Source organism: Melospiza melodia, unplaced genomic scaffold, assembly GCF_035770615.1.
Source record: "Melospiza melodia melodia isolate bMelMel2 unplaced genomic scaffold, bMelMel2.pri scaffold_291, whole genome shotgun sequence".
Lineage (NCBI taxonomy): Eukaryota > Metazoa > Chordata > Aves > Passeriformes > Passerellidae > Melospiza > Melospiza melodia.
In genome coordinates this window covers 33,918-55,981 of record NW_026948610.1, presented here as the reverse complement: position 1 = coordinate 55,981, position 22,064 = coordinate 33,918, and the positions used below count along the sequence as shown (strand labels likewise).

The 22,064-nt window shown below is 57.6% G+C and overlaps 1 protein-coding gene across 1 annotated transcript; it reads right to left on the bottom strand.

Moving 5' to 3' along the window:
* Positions 1-189: 189 nt before the first annotated feature.
* AHNAK (AHNAK nucleoprotein) lies at positions 190-20,150 on the bottom strand. The gene is given in 15 exon segments (XM_063182681.1): positions 190-3,949; positions 3,951-4,217; positions 4,219-4,301; positions 4,304-5,281; positions 5,284-6,678; positions 6,681-6,953; positions 6,956-9,487; positions 9,490-12,183; positions 12,186-15,773; positions 15,776-16,669; positions 16,672-16,981; positions 16,983-17,870; positions 18,509-18,716; positions 19,300-19,451; positions 20,100-20,150. Coding segments are annotated over 14 exon segments (16,098 nt in total). The 5' UTR covers positions 20,100-20,150; the 3' UTR covers positions 190-2,113.
* Positions 20,151-22,064: the final 1,914 nt, after the last annotated feature.

The window sequence follows — 22,064 nt, the reverse complement described above, 5'->3', positions numbered from 1 at the left end:
GGAGGAGGGAAAACACTCCCAAATTTGGGAGGGGGCGGGGCCCTGAAATTCGAGGTGGTGGGAGGGGACAGGGTCCCAAATTTTTTGGGGGGGTTTGGGACACCCAAATCCAGCGGGAGGATCCGATTGGAGTGCGAATTCCCAAATTTGAGCCCAAAAAAACCCAGAATGACCCAAAGTGCACCAAAGTCGCGGTTAATAAACAAATTTTATTTGCGTTTTCCACCCCGGATTTTCTCCCGTTAATCGGCGTTAAAGTGCTGCAAAGGGAAAAGGTTTCTTCCATTCTCTGAGGGTTATTTATTTTTTTTTTAATTTAAATTTTAATTTTAATTTATTTAAACTTCTCCCCCAAAAATATTCCTCATAAACAAAACTTTACCCCGGACGATCCCTTTAAACTTTGGGGATAAACGAGACGGAAATTTATCAAATTATAGTACAAAGGATGTAACAAATACCACAAAAAAACAGTCATAAAACAGCTTAAAAAAAGGAAAATAAAATAAAAATGAAATAAAAATAAACCCTCGGGAGCGGCTCTGGGCTGGCTCCGTCCTGTCGGAGTCATTCGAGCTCCGGGTCTTGTGCCACGGATGGAATTTCCCAGCTCAGGGGACAGTGATCCACTTCAGAGGTCACAGTTCTGTTCTTTGGTTTGTTTTTAGGAATAAATCCACGTTTTTTAGTTTATTTTTAATAATAAACCCACGGCTGTCGTTTATTTTAGTAATAAATCCATGGTTTTGGTTTGTTTTATATAATAAATTCTTATTTTTTGGTTCATTTTATGTAATAAGTACATTTTCTTTGGATTATTTTATTAATAAATCCATATTTATTGGTTTATTTTATTAATACACCCATATTTTTGTTTATTTTATTAATAAATCACTGGTTTTGGTTTATTTTATTAATAAATCCATATATATTTATTTTAGTAATAAATCCACTTTCTTTTTGTTTATTCTGCTCAATAAATCCACATTTTTTGGGTTTATTTCTTTGGCTAAATCAATTTAATTATAATTTTTAATTCTTCCCATTTTCTTGGTTTATTTTCTTAACAGATCGAATATTGCCTCTGTTAATTCTTTAATTTATTTTTATATTAATTTCTTCAATAAATCATTTTATAAATAGATCCACATTTTTACTTTTTAATTTTTTTTTAGTAATTCCTATTTATTTGGTTTATTTTTTTGGGTAAATCCATATTTTTGCTTTTTTTTAATATGGTTTTGGTTAGGTTTATTTTTAAATAAAAAATTCACAGTTTGGGTTACTTTTTTAGTAAAAAATCCACAGTTCAGGTTGGTTTTTTAATAAAAAATCCACAGTTTTGGTTTCATTTCTTTCGCAAACTAAAAAAACCCCAAATTTTGAATAAGTCCATCGACCCAGCAGAACCTCCAGCCCCGCAAAAAAAAAAAAAAAAAAGAAAAAAAAAAGAAAAAAGCCAAAAAAAAGTTTGAAACAGAGGAAAAAAAAAAATTCATTTCCACTAACCAAACACTGAAAATATTTGGGGGAGAGGAGGGAGGAATAAAACGGGGGACACAAAAATAAACCCCAATAAAAATATTTAAAAAAAAAAAGAAAAAAAAAGGAATAAAAAGATAAATGGAAGAGAAGAAGCACTTGGCATGCGGGGGGGGAGGGACCCCAAAATCCGGGGAGAGGGGGGACCCCCAGCCCCTCCCCCCACTCTGTACATGTGGGGGTCCCTCGGGGCAGGGCTATGTACAACCCCCCCGGGGTCACTGCTGACCACTGCAGGGGTCACTCATGGCCTCCCAGGGGTCACTCATGGCCACTGCAGAGGTCACTCATGGCCTCCCAGGGGTCACTCATGACCACTGCAGGGGTCACTCATGGCCACAGCAGGGGTCACTCATGACCACTCCAGGGGTCACTCATGGCCACAGCAGGGGTCACTCATGACCACTCCAGGGGTCACTCATGGCCTCCCAGGGGTCACTCATGACCACTGCAGGGGTCACTCATGGCCTCCTGGTGGCCATCCCAGGTGGTCACTCATGATCTCCAGGTGGTCACTCATGGCCTCCAGGTGGTCACTCCCCCAGCGGTCACTCCCTGACCCCGCCGGCGGTCACTCCTTGCGTTTGGCCACGGCCAGCTCCAGCCCTGGCAGCCGGACCCCGGCGCGGGCGCCGCCCTCGGACGACGACGATGACGACGAGAGCCGGGCGGGCTGGGGCGGCGGCGATGACCCGCCCTCGTGCCCGGGTGTCACCTCGTAGCTGCCCTTGCCCTTGGAGCCGATGCCCCCGAAGGTCCCGAATTTGCCGCGGGGCTGCCGGGCGCCCTCGGGCTCGGCCTCGCTGAAGGACGACGAGCGCGGCCGCGCCTTCTTGCCGCGGAACAGCGAGAACTTGGCCTTGCCCGCGGGCGCCTCGGCCTCCAGCTCGCCCTCCAGGCTGCCCTTGGAGCCGGACACGGAGCCGGGCACGGAGCCGGGCGTGGAGCCGAACGCGGCCTCGGGCGACCCCGGGGTGATGCCAGCGCCAGCCCGGCCTTTCTGCTTGGAGAAGTTGAACTTGGGCATCTTGATCTTGGATCTCTTCAGCCGCGCCTCGGCCTCGTCCGGCTCCGCCTCGGGGAACTCGACGTCCACGCCGACCTCGCGGCCCTTGGGCTCGGCCTCCGAGAAGACGAATTTGGGCATGCGGAGCTTGGGGAAGGATACCTTGACCTGGCCGCCCTCGGCGCCCAGCCTGGGGCAGGAGGCGTGGAACGTTCCGGAAGCGGCGCTGACCGACGGCGGCGTGGCCTCAACACCGCCCTTGACCTTCGGCCCCTTCACGTTGAGGTTCAGCCCCGAGCCGGACACTTCCATGGCCGGAGCCTCCAGGTGGACATTGACCCCTCCGTGAGGGGCATCCACACTGACCTTTGACCCTTTGATGTCACCGGCCATGTCCACATTTGGTCCTTTCAGCCTCAGGTCGGCGTCTGGCGAGGAGAATTTCGGCCCTTTCAGCTCCACCTCGGGGCCTTCCAGCACCCCCTTGACCTGGGGGCCCTCCAGAGCGACCCCCGCGTCCCCCCCGGGGCTGGAGACGCTGAACTGGGGCAGCTTCAGCGAGGGCAGCTTGATGGTGCCCCCCAGAATCTCAAACCCGGCGTCGTCCGATGACACCTGGGGGGCTTTGATGCCCACCTCTCCTTTCACCTTTGGTCCTTTCGTGCTGACATCCACATCGAGGCCGGACACGTCCAGCGAGGGCCCCTGCAGGTCCCGGCCGGCCCCCGGGGACTGGACGGAGCAGGGACTGCCCCCCTGGACCTCCAGAGTCGGGGTCTTCACCGTGGGCAGCTTCACCTTGCCCCCGAGGCCGCCGAGGTCCAGGCCCACGCCAGGCCCTTCCACGGAGCCCGAAATGTCCAAATCTCCCTTTAGTTTTGGTCCTTTCAGGTTCCCCTCCAGCTCAGCTCCGGAGATCTGGGGCCCTTTGAGCTTCACGTCCAGCTCCGAGCTCACGTCCGGCACTTCCAGCCCCAGACCCGCTCTGCCCCCCTTGGGCCACCCCAGGCTGACCTCGGGACCTTCCAGTTGTGCTCCGCCCACGCCGACCTCACCTTTCACCTTTGGTCCTTTCACCTCAACGCCGACCCCGGCGGGGCCCTTCAGCTCCCCCCCGACCTTCACGTCCCCCGTGCCCACCTGGACCCCGGGCAGTTTCAATTTTGGGCTCTTCAGGTTCACCTCGGGGCCCTCCACATCCACGTTGAGGTCGCCCTTGGCCTCCAGATCGCCCTCGACTTTCGGGGCCTCCCCACGGAATTTGTGCGATTTCAGGTCGAACTCGACGTCCGGGAAGGAGATCTTCCCAAACATGGGTTTCTTGCCCTTGGGGGATTTCACGGCGGCGCTTCCGCCCGCAGCGACGTCGGGGCCGCTGAGCTCCGCCTCCAGCTCGGCCCCCGGCCGCGCTCACCTCGAACGCGCCCTTCTTGCCCTTCACTTTGGGGCCGCTCATGTGGATTTTGGGCATCTTGAACTTGCTCTTCTTGCCCTTCGCGGCCAGGTGGGCCTCGGGGGACTCCACGCTCAGCTCCGCCTCGGGTAAATCCACCTCGGCCTTGGGGGTCTTCATGCCAAACCCAAATTTGGACTTTTTGAACTTAGGAGCTTTGATGTTGGCTTCTGGGACCTCCACGTTCACGTCGGGGACATTCAACGTCAACCTCAGGGCCTTTGATCCCGAATTCTGGGCCTTTCACCCCAAATTCTGGGCCTTTGAGCTCGACCTCGGGGCCCTTCAGGTGACCTTCCACTTGGGGGTGGAAATGTCAAAGCCGCCCTTGGTTTTGTGGCCTTTCAGGTTCAAGTCTATCTCGGGCATGGAGATTTTGGGGACGTTCACGTGCATTTCGGGCATTTTCAGTTTAGGGCCTTTCACTTTGCCCTCCGGACCTTCAACGTTGACCTCTGGCAGGCTGAGATCGACCTTGGGCCCAGACAGATCCACCTCGGCCTTGGGCAGGTTCACGTCCACCTCGGGCCCTTCGCCCTTCAAGCCAAATTTGGGCATTTTCATTTTGGGCAGCTTCACCTTCCCCTCCAGGCCATCGACATCGACCGCGGGGCCCTCGATGTCCACCTTGGGGCCTTTGATGTCCAGATCAGGGCCCTTGAGGCCCCCCTCGAGCTTGGGGCCGTGCAGGTCAGCGTCACCTTTGACCTTCAGCCCTTTCAGGTTCAGGTCAATGTCCGGCATGGAGATCTGGGGGGTCTTGACATGAATTTCGGGCATCTTCACCTTGGGCCCTTCCAGGGTCACGTCCGGAGCCTGAATGTCCACCTTGGGGCCCTTGAGGTCAACATCTGGGCACTGCAGGTTGCCCTCCAGCATCGGGGCAGAGACATCAACATCACCCTTGACCTTGGGGCCCTTCAGGTTGAAATCGACGTCGGGCATGGAGATCTTGGGGGCCTTGATGTGCATCTCAGGCATCTTGAACTTGGGGCCTTTGATCTTCCCCTCTGGGCCCTCAATGTCCACACTCGGCATCTCAACGTCCACCCTGGGGCCGGACATGTCCAGGTCTCCTTTTGGGAGGTTCACGTCCACCTCGGGACCTTCTCCCTTCAGCCCAAATTTGGGCATTTTGAACTTGGGCATCTTGAATTTACCCTCTGGCCCATGAATGTCCACATCGGGTGCCTCAATGTCCACCTTGGGGCCCTTGATGTCGATGTCTGGGGCTTTCAGGTCACCCTCGAGCTTTGGGACAGAGACATCCATGTCACCTTGATTTTGGGGCCTTTGAGGTTGAAATCAACATCAGGCATGGAGATCTTGGGGGCCTTGATGTGCATCTCAGGCATCTTGAACTTGGGGCCTTTGATCTTCCCCTCAGGCCCTTCCAGCTCCACATCCGGGAGATCCACATTGACTTTGGGGCCTTTGATGTCGATGTCTGGGGCCTTCAGGTCTCCTTCAACTTTGGGAAGGGAAACATCAACGTCTCCCTTCAGTTTGGGGCCCTTCAGGTTGAAGTCGACGTCGGGCATGGAGATCTTGGGGGCCTTGATGTGCATCTCGGGCATGGAAAATTTGGGACCTTTGGCTTTCCCGTCCACGCTCAGCTCAGGAGCCTCCAGGTCCAAGTTGGGGCCTGAAATGGCCACGTCGCCCTTGGGGAGGGTCAGGTCAGCGTCCACCCCATCCCCCTTGAACCCCGGCATGGAGAATTTGGGCATCTTGAACTTGGGCAGTTTGAACTTGCCCTCGGGGCTGTCGATGGCCACCTCGGGGCCGGTGACGCTGACCTCGGGCCCTTTCAGCCCTCCCTCCACGCTGGGCAGGGACACGTCCACGTCACCCTTGACCTTGGGGCCCTTCAGGTTCAGGTCGAGGTCAGGCATGGAGATCTTGGGGGCCTTGATGTGCATCTCGGGCATCTTGAACTTGGGGCCCTTCACCTTCCCCTCTGGGAGGTCAATGTCCACCTCTGGCCCCTCAATGTCCACCTTGGGGCCAGACACATCCAGTTTTCCTGAGGGCAGGTTCACATCCACCTCGGGGCCTTCCACTTTGGGCCCAGAAAAGCCGAATTTGGGCATCTTGAACTTGGGCATTTTGATTTTCCCTTCTGGGCCGTGAATGTCCACGTCTGGCACATCAACGTCCACTTTGGGGCCCTTGATATCAATTTCAGGCCCCTTCAGGTCACCTTCAAGTTTAGGGACTGAGACGTCGATGTCGCCCTTGACTTTGGGGCCTTTGAGGTTGAAATCGATGTCAGGCATGGAGATCTTGGGGGCCTTGATGTGCATCTCGGGCATCTTGAACTTGGGGCCTTTGATCTTCCCCTCAGGCCCTTCCAGCTCCACATCGGGGAGATCAACATCGACTTTGGGGCCCTTGATGTCGATGTCTGGGGCTTTCAGGTCTCCTTCAACTTTGGGAAGGGAAACATCAACGTCTCCCTTCAGTTTGGGGCCTTTGAGATTCAAATCAATGTCGGGCATGGAGATCTTGGGGGTCTTAAAATGCATCTCGGGCATCTTGAACTTGGGGCCTTTCACCTTCCCCTCTGGCAGCTCCACGTCCACCTCTGGACCTTCAATGTCCACCTTGGGGCCGGACACATCCAGGTCTCCTTTTGGCAGGTTCACGTCCACCTCGGGGCCTTCTCCCTTCAGCCAAATTTGGGCATTTTGAACTTGGGCATCTTGAATTTCCCCTCTGGCCCGTGAATGTCCACGTCAGGTGCCTCAATGTCCACTTTGGGGCCCTTGATGTCAATGTCTGGGGCTTTCAGGTCACCCTCCAGTTTTGGAAGGGACACGTCCACATCACCTTTGACTTTGGGGCCTTTCAGGTTGAAATCAACATCAGGCATGGAGATCTTGGGGGCCTTGATGTGCATCTCGGGCATCTTGAACTTGGGGCCTTTGATCTTCCCCTCAGGCCCTTCAGCTCCATGTCAGGCAGGTCAACATCGACTTTGGGGCCTTTGATGTCGACGTCTGGGCCCTTCAGGTCTCCTTCCAGCTTGGGAGCAGAAACATCAATGTCCCCCTTCAATTTGGGGCCCTTCAGGTTCAGGTCAAAGTCGGGCATGGAGATCTTGGGGGCTTTGATGTTCATCTCGGGCATCTTGAACTTGGGGCCTTTGATCTTCCCTTCGGGACCCTCAATTTGAACATCTGGGGCAGAAACATCGAATTCAGGGCCTTTCACATCCACCTTTGGCCCTTTAAGGTCTCCTTCCACGGTGGGCAGGGACACGTCCACGTCTCCCTTCACTTTGGGACCTTTCAGGTTGAGATCAAAGTCTGGCATGGAGATCTTGGGGGCCTTGATGTGCATCTCGGGCATCTTGAACTTGGGGCCTTTGATCTTCCCCTCAGGCCCTTCCAGATCAACATCGGGGAGATCCACATCGACTTTGGGGCCCTTGAGTTCAATTTCAGGTCCTTTCAGGTCTCCTTCCATCTTGGGGACAGAGACATCAACGTCCCCCTTCAATTTGGGGCCCTTCAGGTTCAGGTCAATGTCGGGCATGGAGATCTTGGGGGTCTTAAAATGCATCTCGGGCATCTTGAACTTGGGGCCCTTCACCTTCCCCTCTGGCAGCTCCATGTCCACATCTGGACCTTCAATGTCCACCTTGGGGCCGGACACATCCAGGTCTCCTTTTGGCAGGTTCACGTCCACCTCGGGGCCTTCTCCCTTCAGCCCAAATTTGGGCATTTTGAATTTGGGCATCTTGAATTTCCCCTCAGGCCCATGAATGTCCACGTCAGGTGCCTCAATGTCCACCTTGGGGCCCTTGATGTCAATGTCTGGGGCTTTCAGGTCACCTTCCATCTTTGGAGCAGAGACATCAATGTCCCCCTTGATTTTGGGGCCCTTCAGGTTGAAATCAACGTCAGGCATGGAGATCTTGGGGGCCTTGATGTGCATCTCGGGCATCTTGAACTTGGGGCCCTTCACCTTCCCCTCTGGGAGGTCAATGTCCACCTCTGGCCCTTCAATGTCCACCTTGGGGCCTTTGATGTTGACGTCCGGCAAGCTCAGGTCTCCCTCGATTTTTGGTGCGGTCAGATCGATGTCTGCCCCCCCTTTGACCTTGGGACCTTTCAGGTTGAGGTCCAGGTCTGGCATGGACAGGTTGGGGGCTTTGATGTTCATCTCGGGCATTTTGAATTTGGGGCCTTTGATTTTCCCTTGTGGGCCCTCGATGTCGACGTCGGGAACCTCCACGTCCACCTTGGGTCCCTTCAGGTCCACCTGGGGCAGGGACATGTCCACGTCCCCCTTGACCTTGGGGCCCTTCAGGTTCAGGTCGATGTCGGGCATGGAGATCTTGGGGGCTTTGATGTTCATCTCGGGCATCTTGAACTTGGGCCCTTTGATCTTCCCCTCCGGCCCCTCAATGTCCACCTCTGGACCTTCAATGTCCACTTTAGGACCGGACACGTCCAGTTCTCCTGTGGGCAAGTTCACGTCCACCTCTGGCCCCTCCCCTTTAAACCCAGGAACACCAAATTTGGGCATTTTGAACTTGGGCATTTTGATTTTCCCCTCTGGACCGTGAACGTCCACGTTGGGGGCCTCGATGTTGACCTTGGGGCCCTTGATGTCCACCTCAGGACCCTTCAGCTCCCCTTCCAGTTTGGGGGTGGACAGGTCAAACTCCCCCTTCATCTTGTGCCCCTTCAGGTTCAGCTCCACGTCCGGCATCGACATTTTGGGTGAAGAAATGTTCAGAAAAGGCATTTTGAATTTGGAGCCCTTGGATTTTCCCTGCACGTCCAAATCCGGACCCTGGACCTCGACTTTGGGGCCGGACAGTTCCACCTCAGGCTTTTTAACCTTCACATCCACCTCGGGGCTCTGAACTTTTGGGCCAGAAAAGCCAAACTTAGGGAGTTTAAACCTGGATTTTTTAGCTTTTCCTTCCAGGTCCACCTTCGGCCCCTCCAGCTCCAGCTCCGGCCCTTTGATGTCCACTTTGGGGCCCTTCAGCTCGCCCTCCACCTTGGGCAGAGAAGCATCGAGGTCACCTTTGAGTTTGGGGCCCTTCAGGTTGAGGTCGATGTCGGGCATGGAGATCTTGGGGACGTTGAACTGCAGCTCTGGCTTCTTCAGCTTGGGCCCCTTCAGTTTCCCCTCAGGGCCCTCAATGTCCAGCTCGGGGACAGAAACGTCGACTTTTGGACCCGAAATGTTGACCTCGGCCTCGGGGAGGTTCACGTCCACCTCGGGGCCTTCAACTTTGGGCCCAGAAAAGCCGAATTTGGGCATCTTGAACTTGGGCATTTTGATTTTCCCTTCTGGGCCGTGAATGTCCACATCAGGTGCCTCAATGTCCACTTTGGGACCCTTGATGTCCAGTTCAGGCCCCTTCAGGTCACCCTCCAGCTTGGGGACAGAGACATCGACGTCTCCCTTTAATTTGGGGCCTTTGAGGCTGAAGTCAACATCAGGCATGGAGATCTTGGGGCCTTGATGTGCATCTCGGGCATCTTGAACTTGGGGCCTTTGATCTTCCCCTCGGGCCCTTCTAAATCAACGTCCGGGAGATCAACATCGACTTTGGGGCCTTTGATGTCAATGTCTGGGACTTCCAGGTCTCCCTCGAGTTTTGGAGCAGAAACATCAACATCTCCTTTCAGTTTGGGGCCTTTGAGGTTGAAGTCGACGTCAGGCATGGAGATCTTGGGGGCCTTGATGTGCATCTCGGGCATCTTGAACTTGGGGCCCTTCACCTTCCCCTCTGGCACCTCCACGTCCACCTCTGGCCCTTCAATGTCCACCTTGGGGCCGGACACGTCCAGGTTTCCTGTCGGGAGGTTCACATCCACCTCAGGGCCTTCTGCCTTGACCCCAGGCATCCCAAATTTGGGCATTTTGAACTTGGGGAACTTTATCTTTCCCTCAGGCCCATGAATGTCCACATCTGGCACATCAACGTCCACTTTGGGACCCTTGATGTCCAGTTCAGGCCCCTTCAGGTCACCTTCCAGCTTGGGGACAGAGACGTCGATGTCACCTTTGACTTTGGGGCCCTTCAGGCTGAAGTCGACGTCGGGCATGGAGAACTTGGGGGCTTTGATGTGCATCTCAGGCATCTTGAACTTGGGACCTTTGATCTTCCCCTCGGGACCTTCCAAATCAACATCGGGGAGATCAACATCGACTTTGGGGCCTTTGATGTCGATGTCTGGAGCTTTCAGGTCACCCTCAAGCTTTGGAGCGGAGACATCGATGTCTCCTTTCAGTTTGGGGCCTTTCAGGTTGAAGTCAACATCGGGCATGGAGATCTTGGGGGCCTTGATGTGCATCTCGGGCATCTTGAACTTGGGGCCCTTCACCTTCCCCTCGGGGAGATCAATGTCCACATCTGGCCCTTCAATGTCTACCTTGGGGCCGGACACGTCCAGGTTTCCTGTCGGGAGGTTCACGTCCACCTCGGGGCCTTCTGCCTTGACCCCAGGCATCCCAAATTTGGGCATTTTGAACTTGGGGAATTTAATTTTTCCCTCAGGCCCATGAATGTCCACATCTGGCACATCAACGTCCACTTTGGGACCCTTGATGTCCAGTTCAGGCCCCTTCAGTTCACCCTCCAGCTTTGGAAGGGACACATCCATGTCGCCCTTGACCCTGGGGCCTTTCAAGCCGAAATCAACGTCAGGCATGGAGAACTTGGGTGCCTTGATGTGCATCTCAGGCATCTTGAACTTGTGACCTTTGATCTTCCCCTCGGGCCCTTCCAGCTCCACATCGGGGAGGTCCACATTGACTTTGGGGCCTTTGATGTCCAGTTCAGGCCCCTTGAGGTCTCCTTCAACTTTGGGAAGGGAAACATCGACATCGCCCTTGACCTTGGGGCCCTTCAGGTTCAGGTCGATGTCGGGCATGGAGATCTTGGGGGTCTTAAAATGCATCTCGGGCATCTTGAACTTGGGGCCCTTCACCTTCCCCTCTGGCAGCTCCATGTCCACATCTGGACCTTCAATGTCCACCTTGGGGCCGGAAACATCCAGGTCTCCTTTTGGCAGGTTCACGTCCACCTCGGGGCCTTCTCCCTTCAGCCCAAATTTGGGCATTTTGAACTTGGGCATCTTGAATTTCCCCTCTGGCCCATGAATGTCCACGTCAGGTGCCTCAATGTCCACCTTGGGGCCTTTGATGTCAATGTCTGGGGCTTTCAGGTCACCCTCGAGCTTGGGAGCCGAGACATCAATGTCCCCCTTCAATTTGGGGCCTTTGAGGTTGAAATCAACATCAGGCATGGAGATCTTGGGGGCCTTGATGTGCATCTCGGGCATCTTGAACTTGGGGCCTTTGATCTTCCCCTCGGGACACTCCAGCTCCACATCTGGGAGGTCCACATTGACTTTGGGGCCCTTGATGTCGATGTCTGGGGCTTTCAGGTCTCCTTCCAGCTTTGGAGCAGAAACATCGACATCTCCCTTCAATTTGGGGCCCTTCAGGTTCAGGTCGATGTCAGGCATGGAGATCTTGTGGGCCTTGATGTGCATCTCGGGCATCTTGAACTTGGGGCCCTTCAGTTTCCCCTCAGGACACTCCAGGTCAACGTCAGGGAGGTTGACATCAACTTTGGGGCCTTTGACATCCAATTCAGGCCCCTTCAGGTCCCCTTCCAGCTTGGGAGCAGAAACATCAATGTCCCCCTTGACTTTGGGGCCCTTCAGGTTGAGATCAAAGTCAGGCATGGAGATCTTGGGCGCCTTGAAGTGCATCTCGGGCATCTTGAACTTGGGGCCTTTGATCTTCCCCTCTGGACACTCCAGCTCCACGTCAGGAACCTCAACGTCCATTTTTGGACCTTTCAGTGACACCTCTGGCCCTTTCAGGTCCCCTTCGAGCTTCGGCACGGACACATCGACATCGCCTTTGACCTTGGGGCCCTTCAGGTTCAGATCAAAGTCGGGCATGGAGATCTTGGGGGCCTTGAAGTGCATCTCGGGCATCTTGAACTTGGGGCCCTTCACCTTCCCCTCGGGGAGCTCAATGTCCACGTCAGGAGCTTCGATGTCCACCTTGGGACCTTTGATGTCCATGTCTGGGCCCTTCAGGTCACCCTCCAGTTTTGGGGCAGAAATGTCCATGTCCCCCTTCAGTTTGGGGCCCTTCAGGTTGAGGTCAATGTCGGGCATGGAGATCTTGGGGTTTTGAAATGCATTTCGGGCATCTTGAACTTGGGGCCTTTGATCTTCCCCTCGGGACACTCCAGGTCGATGTTGGGGAGATCCACATCGACCTTGGGGCCTTTGATGTCAACATCCGGGGCCTTCAGACCTCCCTCGATTTTCGGGACGGACACATCCACATCTCCCTTCACTTTGGGGCCCTTCAGGTTGAGATCGAAGTCAGGCATGGAGATCTTGGGGGCCTTGAAGTGCATCTCGGGCATCTTGAACTTGGGGCCTTTGATCTTCCCCTCGGGGCCCTCCAGCTCCACGTCGGGCACATCCACGTCCACTTTGGGTCCTTTCAACTCCAGATCCGGCACTTTCACGTCACCTTCTATCTTTGGGGCAGACACGCCCACGTCTCCCTTCACGTTGGGACCTTTCAGGTGCAGATCGACATCAGGCAGAGAAAACTTCGGTGCCTTGATGTTCATCTCGGGCATCTTCAGCTTGGGTCCCTTCCACTTCCCCTCGGGACCTTCAATGTCAACCTCAGGAACGTCCACATCCAGCTTGGGACCTTTAATGTTCACATCTGGACCCTTCAGGTCAGCCTCCAACTTGGGGACGGAGACATCAACGCCCCCCTTGACTTTGGGACCTTTCAGGTTCAGGTCGATGTCAGGCATGGAGATCTTGGGGGCTTTGATGTTCATCTCAGGCATCTTGAACTTGGGGCCTTTGATTTTCCCTTCTGGCAGATCCACATCCACCTCTGGACCTTCAATGTCCACCTTGGGGCCGGATACATCCAGGTTTCCTGTCGGGAGGTTCACGTCCACCTCAGGGCCTTCTACCTTGACCCCGGGCATCCCAAATTTGGGCATTTTGAACTTGGGCATCTTGAATTTTCCTTCTGGACCATGGATGTCCACATCTGGTGCTTCAACATTGACTTTGGGGCCTTTTATGTCCAGTTCAGGCCCCTTCAGGTCCCCTTCCAACTTGGGGACAGAGACATCGCCCCCCTTGACCTTGGGGCCCTTGAGGTTGAGGTCGATGTCAGGCATGGAGATCTTGGGGGCCTTGATGTTCATCTCGGGCATCTTGAACTTGGGGCCTTTGATCTTCCCCTCTGGGCCCTCAATGTCCACACTCGGCATCTCAACGTCCACCCTGGGGCCGGACATGTCCAGGTCTCCTTTTGGGAGGTTCACGTCCACCTCGGGGCCTTCTCCCTTCAGCCCAAATTTGGGCATTTTGAACTTGGGCATCTTGAATTTACCCTCTGGCCCGTGAATGTCCACGTCAGGTGCCTCAATGTCCACCTTGGGGCCCTTGATATCGATGTCTGGGGCTTTCAGGTCACCCTCGAGCTTTGGGACAGAGACATCAACGTCCCCCTTCAATTTGGGGCCTTTGAGGTTGAAGTCGACATCAGGCATGGAGATCTTGGGGGCCTTGATGTGCATCTCGGGCATCTTGAACTTGGGGCCTTTGATCTTCCCCTCAGGCCCTTCCAGCTCCACATCGGGGAGATCCACATTGACTTTGGGGCCCTTGATGTCGATGTCTGGGGCTTTCAGGTCTCCTTCAACTTTGGGAAGGGAAACATCAACGTCTCCCTTCAGTTTGGGGCCTTTGAGATTCAAATCAATGTCGGGCATGGAGATCTTGGGGGTCTTAAAATGCATCTCGGGCATCTTGAACTTGGGGCCCTTCACCTTCCCCTCTGGCAGCTCCACGTCCACCTCTGGACCTTCAATGTCCACCTTGGGGCCGGACATGTCCAGGTTTCCTGTCGGGAGGTTCACATCCACCTCAGGGCCTTCTACCTTGACCCCGGGCATCCCAAATTTGGGCATTTTGAATTTAGGCATCTTGAATTTCCCCTCTGGCCCGTGCATGTCCACGTCAGGTGCCTCAATGTCCACTTTGGGGCCCTTGATGTCCAGTTCAGGCCCCTTCAGTTCACCCTCCAGCTTTGGAGCAGAAACATCGATGTCTCCTTTGACCTTGGGGCCCTTCAGGTTGAAATCAACATCAGGCATGGAGATCTTGGGGGCCTTGATGTTCATCTCGGGCATCTTGAACTTGGGGCCTTTGATCTTCCCCTCTGCCCCCTCAATGTCCACACTTGGCATCTCAACGTCCACCTTGGGGCCGGAAACGTCCAGGTCTCCTTTTGGGAGGTTCACGTCCACCTCGGGGCCTTCTCCCTTCAGCCCAAATTTGGGCATTTTGAACTTGGGCATCTTGAATTTCCCCTCTGGCCCATGAATGTCCACATCAGGTGCCTCAATGTCCACCTTGGGGCCCTTGATGTCGATGTCTGGGGCTTTCAGGTCACCCTCGAGCTTTGGGACAGAGACATCAACGTCCCCCTTCAATTTGGGGCCTTTGAGGTTCAGGTCAATGTCGGGCATGGAGATCTTGGGGGCCTTGATGTGCATCTCAGGCATCTTGAACTTGGGGCCCTTCACCTTCCCCTCTGGGAGGTCAATGTCCACCTCTGGACCTTCAATGTCCACCTTGGGGCCGGACACGTCCAGGTCTCCTTTTGGGAGGTTCACGTCCACCTCGGGGCCTTCTGCTTTGACCCCAGACATCCCAAATTTGGGCATTTTGAACTTGGGCATCTTGAATTTCCCCTCAGGCCCGTGAATGTCCACGTCAGGTGCCTCAATGTCCACTTTGGGGCCCTTGATGTCCAGTTCAGGGCCCTTCAGGTCACCCTCGAGCTTTGGCAGGGACACGTCCACATCCCCCTTGACCTTGTGGCCCTTGAGGTTGATGTCCACGTCAGGCAAGGAGATCTTCTGGGTCTTGATGTGCATCTCGGGCATCTTGAACTTGGGCCCTTTGATCTTCCCCTCAGGCCCCTCCAAATCCACGCCGGGCACCTCCACGTCCACCTTCGGCCCTTTAATGTCCACTTCCGGAGCTTTCAACTCCCCTTCCACCTTGGGGAGGGACACGTCCACGTCTCCCTTCACTTTGGGTCCCTTCAGGTTCAAATCCACGTCCGGCATCGAGATTTTGGGGGATTTGATGTTGAGTTTGGGCATCCGGAATTTGGGACCTTTCACCTTCCCTTCTGGACACTCCAAGTCCACCTCCGGCACGTCCACATCCACCTTGGGACCTTCCACATCCACCTTGGGACCTTCCACATCCACCTTGGGACCTTCCACATCCAACCTGGGACCTTTCACGTCGATTTTGGCACTTTCCACGTCCACCTTGGGGCCTTTCACGTCCATTTTTGGGCCCTTCAGCCCAGAAATTCCGAGGTCCCCTTTGAGTTTCGGGGCCTTCAAGCCCAGATCCACGTCGGGCATGGAGAGTTTTGGGGTCTGAACGTTGAGTTCGGGCATTTTGAACTTGAGGCCTTTCCCTTTGACCTCTGGCCCTTCCATGTTCACGCTGGGGACGTCGATGTCCACCTTGGGGGCAGAAATGTCCATTTTGGGGGCGGAAATGTCCATCTTGGGGACATCAATGTCCACCTTGGGGGCAGAAATGTCCATGCCCCCTTTGGGAAGGGTCACCTCGAGCTCGGGGCTCTCTCCCTTCACCCCAAATTTGGGCATTTTCATCTTGGGGAACTTCAGTTTGCCCTCAGGCCTTGGATGTCCAAATTTGGGGCTTCAACCTCGACTTTGGGCCCTTTGAGGTCCAGCCCGGGGGTCTTCAGCTCCCCTTCCAGTTTTGGGGCGGAAACGTCCAAATCTGCCTTGACTTTGGGCCCTTTGAGGCTCAGGTCGATGTCGGGCATGGAGATCTGGGGGGTTTTGATGCCCACCTCGGGCACCTTCATCTTGGGGCCCTTCAGGTCCACGCCAGGGACCTCGACTGTGACACCAGGACCCGAAACGTCCACCCCCGCTTTGGGAAGGGTCACCTCAAGCTCGGGGCTCTCTCCCTTCACCCCAAATTTGGGCATTTTCATCTTGGGGAACTTCAGTTTGCCCTCGGGCCCTTGGACGTCCAAATCTGGGGCTTCAACCTCGACTTTGGGCCCTTTGATGTCCAGCTTGGGGCCCTTCAAACCCGGCACGGACACGTCCAGGTCGCCGCTGGCCTTGGCACCGTTCAGGGTCAGCTCGACGTCCGGCACGGAGATTTTGGGGGCCTGGATGTCCAAACTCGGCGCCTCAACGTCCACCTTGGGGCCTGACACCTCCACGCCGCCCTTTGAGAGGTTCACGTCCAGCTCTGGACCTTCTGCCTTGACCCCAGGCAACCCAAATTTGGGCATTTTGAACTTGGGCATCTTGAATTTCCCCTCGGGGCCGTGCACGTCCACTTCGGGCGCTTCAACGTCCACCTTGGGGCCCTTGATGTCCACGCTCGGGACGCCAATGTCTACCTTGGGGCAGGAGGCGTCCACCCCCCCTTTGGGAAGGGTCACCTCGGTGCTGGGGGTCTCTCCCTTCACCCCAAATTTGGGCATCTTCAGCTTGGGGAACCTCAGTTTCCCCTCGGGGCTCTGGATCTCCATTTCTGGGCTCCCCACCTCCACTTTGGGCCTTTGATGTCCAGCCCGGGGCCCTTCAGCTCCCCTTCCAGTTTTGGGGCACCAACATCCACATTTCCCTTCACTCCGGGCCCCTTGAGGCTCAGGTTGATGTCGGGCACGGATGCTTGGGGGGTCTTGATGCCCATCTCGGGGCCTTTGATGTCCACTCCGGGCACCTCTACCCCAATCTGGGGCCCTTTCAGGTCCAGCTGTGGCCCCCTCAATTCGCCCCCCAGGGTGGGCACAGCCACGTCCACTCCTCCCTTCGGCCCCTTCACGCCAATGTCCACCTCCACGCCCTTCAGGCCACCCCCCAGGCCCGGCCATGTCCACCCGGGGCCCCCTCAGGTCCACCTGGAGCCCCTTGGGGCCGAGTCCTTTGGGGTCCCCTTCCCCTCTGGGGCCCCTCAGGTTCAGGTTCACGTCCGACAGCGAAATTTGGGGCGTTTCCACCTTCTTGAAGGTGGGGCCTTTCCATTCTCCCTCCAGGGCCACCTCAGGGCCGGCCACGCCCTCGGGGACGGCCACGCCCTTGGGGACATCCACGGTGGCGCCGCCGTCGCCCTGTGCAGTGAATTTGGGGAAGGTCAAGTGCGGGATTTTGATTTTCCCTTTTGCGCCATCCGTGGTTGGGATCTCCACGCTGGGGACGTCCAGCGGAGGGGAGGGGACCTTGGTGGCACCTTTGACCGCCACATCCACCTGTGGCACCGGGGCGGGCGAGCAGGTGACGTCCACCCCAGCGTCCACCTGTGGGGCCGGAGCTTCACCGCCGGCCTGGACCCCGAATTTGGGGATTTTTAATGTCGGGATCTTGATTTTCCCCACGTCCACGGAGGAGGAGCTGCCGAGCTCCCCGTGGGGACACGGAGCCCCTCCGGCCACGTGCAGTGTCCCGTCCAGCTCTCCAAACTGTCCGTTGGCCTCCACGCGCGGCGAGGCCCCGGCGCCCTTCCAGCCCGCCAGGCATTTTCCAGTTTCTCCGGCAGGAATTTGGCTCAGGTGAAGCCCCTCAGGTGTCGCGGGCAGGTGGACATCGAGGTCGCCATCGTGGCCGGAGACGTCCACGGTGTAGGCGGTGACCCTGCGGGTGACCGTGATGGTTCTACTCTGCGTCCCCTCGGCCTCGGGGCCCTCCTCAGACCTGAGCCGCGGTTTGATCTTGGTGGTGTAGATGCGCCGGTACTCCTCGTCATCGCCGCTCTGAGGGGGACACCACGGTGGTGAGAGCTGGATGGTGCTGCCTGCCCGTGCCCAGCATCATCATCATCCTCATCCCCATCCCCGTCCTTGTCCTAATCCCCATCCTCATCCTGTTCCTCATCCTCGTCATCGCCGCTCTGAGGGACAGATGGTGAGGGCTGGATGGTGCTGCCTGCCCGTGCCCATCATCATCCTCATCGCATCCCCATCCTCTTCCCCACCTCTGTCCCTATCCTAATCCCCATCCTCATCCTCATCATCGCCGCTCTGCGGGCATGGAGATGGTGAGAGATGGGCACTGCTGCCCGCCCGTGCCCAGCATCATCCTCATCCTCTTCATCATCCCCAACCCCATCCATGTCCTTATCTTTGTCCTCATCTTCCTTCTCATCCTTATTTTCAGCCTCATTCTCATCCACACTCTCTTTCCCATCCTCATCACCTTCATCTCCATCCTTATCTTCATCCCCATCCTCATCCCCATCTCATCCTGATCATCTCCATCCTTATGCTTCATTTTCATCCTCATCCCCATTCTCCTCCTTCTCATCCTCTTGCTCTCCTTATCCTCATCCTTGTCCCCATCCTCATCTCATCCCATCTTCATCATCTTCATCCCCATCCTCCTCCTCACTCACCAGCACGACCTCGGGGCTGCCGGGCACCAGCTCCAGCTGACCGCAGCCGTGTCTGGCGTGGCCGCAGGCGTGTCCGGCCGTGGGCGAGCGGTCGCCGCGCCGCTGCAGCCGCAGCCCCAGCGTGTGCTGGCCCAGGCTCTGCAGCAGCTGCGCCGCCTCCCCCGACGGCAGCTTGTCAAAGTAAACGGTGGCGCCGACGATCTGATCCCTGGGGACACGGGGGGACACGGGGGACGGGTCAGGGGGCTGGGGACACCGGGGTCACCATCCATGGGGACACGGGGGGACGGGTCAGGGGGCTGGGGACACCGGGGTCACCATCCATGGGGACACGGGGGGACACCGGGGGGATGGGTCAGGGGGCTGGGGACACCCCTGTGCCCCCCCAGTGACCCACAGGGACAGGGGGGACAGGTCAGGGTGCCGAGTGACTGTGGGGTCACCACCCATGGGGACAGGGGGGACGGGTCAGGGGGGTGGGGACACTGGGATGGACCCCCCTGTGCCCACCTGAGTGACTGTGGGGTCACCGTCCACGGGGACAGAGCCAGAAGCTCCTGAGATGCTCCCAGACCAGCCCAGGTGTGGGTGGAGCCCCCAGGTGTGGGTGGAGCCCCCAGGTGTGGGTGGATCGCCAGGTGTGCCCAGAGCCCCCAGGTGCCCCCCCAGGTGTATGTGGAGCCCCCAGGTGTGCCCAGGTGTGCCGTGCCCACCTTCCTGCACCACGGCCATGCCCCGAGCCCCCAGGTGTGTGTGGAGCCCCCAGGTGCCCCCAGGTGTGCCGTGCCAACCTTCCTGCACCACGCCCATGCGCAGCGGCCGGCGAGTTCTGCTGCACGCGGCGCACGAAGACGCCGTCGTCGGTCTGGGCGATGGTGATGCCGTGGGAGCCGCTGCCCGTCCAGCTGGGCAGGAGCAGCTCCCGCGTCTCCTCGGGCTCCATCTGTGCCAGGACAGGGGACAGGGGTCACTGGGGCTGGACATGGGGTCAGTGTGGGGCTGGACACGTGGCTGGGGGTCAAGAAGAGGGGATGGACACAGGGTTTGGGGTCAGGGTGGGGCCGGACATGGGGGCAGGGGCTGGACACAGAGTCCGGGGGTCAGGGTGGGGATGGACACCGGGTCTGGGGATGGACACTGGGTTTGGGGCCAGACACAGCTCTGGGGTCAGGGCAGTGGCTGGACACTGGGTCTGGGGTCTGTAGGAGGGGATGGACACTGGGTCTGGGGCCAGACACAGGTCTGGGGTCAGGGTGGGGATGGACACCGGGTCTGGGGTCAGCGTGGGGATGGACACCGGGTCTGGGGATGGACACGGGGTTTGGGGTCAGGGCAGTGGCCGGACACGGGGCAGGGGATGGACACGGCTCTGGGGCCGGACACGGCTCTGGGGTCAGGGTGGGGATGGACACTGGGTTTGGGGCTGGACACAGCTCTGGGGTCCGAGCAGGGGATGGACAGTGGCTCTGGGGTGGACAGTGGCCAGAGAGCGGCTCTGGGGTCCGAGCAGGGGATGGACAGTGGCTCTGGGGTGGACAGTGGCCGGAGAGCGGCTCTGGGGTCCGAGCAGGGCCGGTTCGGCCGCGCTGACCTTGGCGGGTGCCGGTGCCGGATCCGCCCCCGCAATCCTCGGGCCTCGCTCGGGAACTCGCGGCGGCTCCGGTGACACCTCCGGGCCTGGGGGGACACGGGGGGGGACACCGTGGGACATCGGGGGGACACTCCCGAGACAGCGGGGACATCGGGGGGACACCCCCAGGACAGGGGGACACCCCCGGGACATTGGGCACAGTTTGGGGACCGGGGGACGCCCCCGGGACACTTTGGGGACCCCCTCGATGTCCCCAGGGCCCGCTCGGAGCCCGCGGATTTTTGGGATTCGCGGGAATTCCGGTCGGGAAGGGCGGGGCAGCGTGGGGGGGTGGCACCTGTCCCCTGTCACCCCTCCCTTATCACACCGTGTCCTAAAATTTTGAGGGAATTTCTCCATTTTTAGACAATTTCGGAATTTTTTTTGCACAACCCCCCCCCCCCAAAGACGGGGAGGGGGACACGGGAGGGGGGGCGGTGGCACCGATGGGGGGGCGGTGGCACATTTGGGGGGGGCAGTGACACATTTGGGGGGGGCGGTGACACATTTGGGGGGGGCGGTGACACATTTGGGGGGCAGTGACACATTTGGGGTGGTGGTGACACATTTGGGGGGTTGGTGGCACATTTGGGGGGCAGTGACACTCTTTATGGGAGGGGTCGCGCTGCCCGGTGCCCCCCCCCGGGCCCGGAAGGTTCTGGAAGGCTCCGCTCGGTGCCGGCCGGACGGGTCGGTGACTCAGAGCGGGGTGGGGGGACACGGGGGGGGGCCCGGGGGTGACTCAGAGCGGCCCCGAGCGCTGGGAGCGGCACCCGCGCCGGGAATGAGCCACAAAACGCAGATTTCACCATTTCCCACCGTTTTTTCACCAGTTTTGCCCATTTCCTCGCGGCAGGGGGGGTCAAACGTGTCCCCCCCCCCCCCAGGGGTGACCCAGCCCCGAGTGCCCCCCCCCGGCAATGCCGCCCCCCCCCGCCCCCCCCCGCGCTATTTTTGGGGTGCAAACCACGCGCCCCCCCCCCCCCTCCCCCCCCGCGGTATTTTTAGTGTCCCCCCCCTCCCCCCCCCGCATCCAAAAAGCCGCAGAGGGACCGGGGGGGGGGAGGGGAGGGGAGAGGATGCCACCGGTGTCACCCCCCCCCACCCCCGGTGTCACCGCCCGCTGTCACTTTGTCACCAATGGGGGGTCCCCAAACCCCTCCCCCGCCTCCCCATTTTTTCCCAATTTGTTCAATTTTCCCATTTTTTCCCCATTTTCCGTCCGTCCGGGCCAGACCCAGACTTTGGGGAGGGGATCCCCAAATTTGGGGGGTCCTGCGGGCTGTGACCCCTCCCCAAATCCGGGCGGGGCCGGGGCCGGGGACCCTCCCAGGAAAAGGCAAATCCCGGAAAAGCTTCCCAAAAAACGGAGGGAAATGGGAAAAAACGGGGAAAATAAAGGGAGAAAATGGGGAAAAATAAAGGGCGAAAATGGGGAAAAATGGGGAAAAAAGAGGGGTAAATGGGGGGTAAAATGGGACTAGAATAGGGGGGAAAATGAGGATAGAATGGGGAAAAGAGGAGGGAAATGGGGGGAAAATGGGGGGGGAAATGGGGAGAAAATGTGGGGAAAGGGGAAAAAGGGGGGGAAAAGTGAGGAAATTGGGAAAAAATTGGAAGAAATTGGGAAAAAATTGGGAAAAATTTGGGAAAAAAATTGGGAAAATAGGAAAAAAAGGGGAAAAGATGGGAAGGAACCCCAGGCCCAGGAGGAGCAGCAGGAGGAGGAGCGGGCGGGGCCGCGGCCGGTACCGGTCGGACCGGCTGGAGCGAGAGTCCCGCGGGCGGCGGGCACCGCGCGGCTCCGGGAGGGTCCCGGACCGGTTCCACCGGGTCCGGCCCGGCCGCTGCCCGCGGCACCGTCCGGGGGTGTCCCCGGCCCCGCCCGGCCCCCTCCCCAGACCCGCCCCGGGAACCCCAAAACGC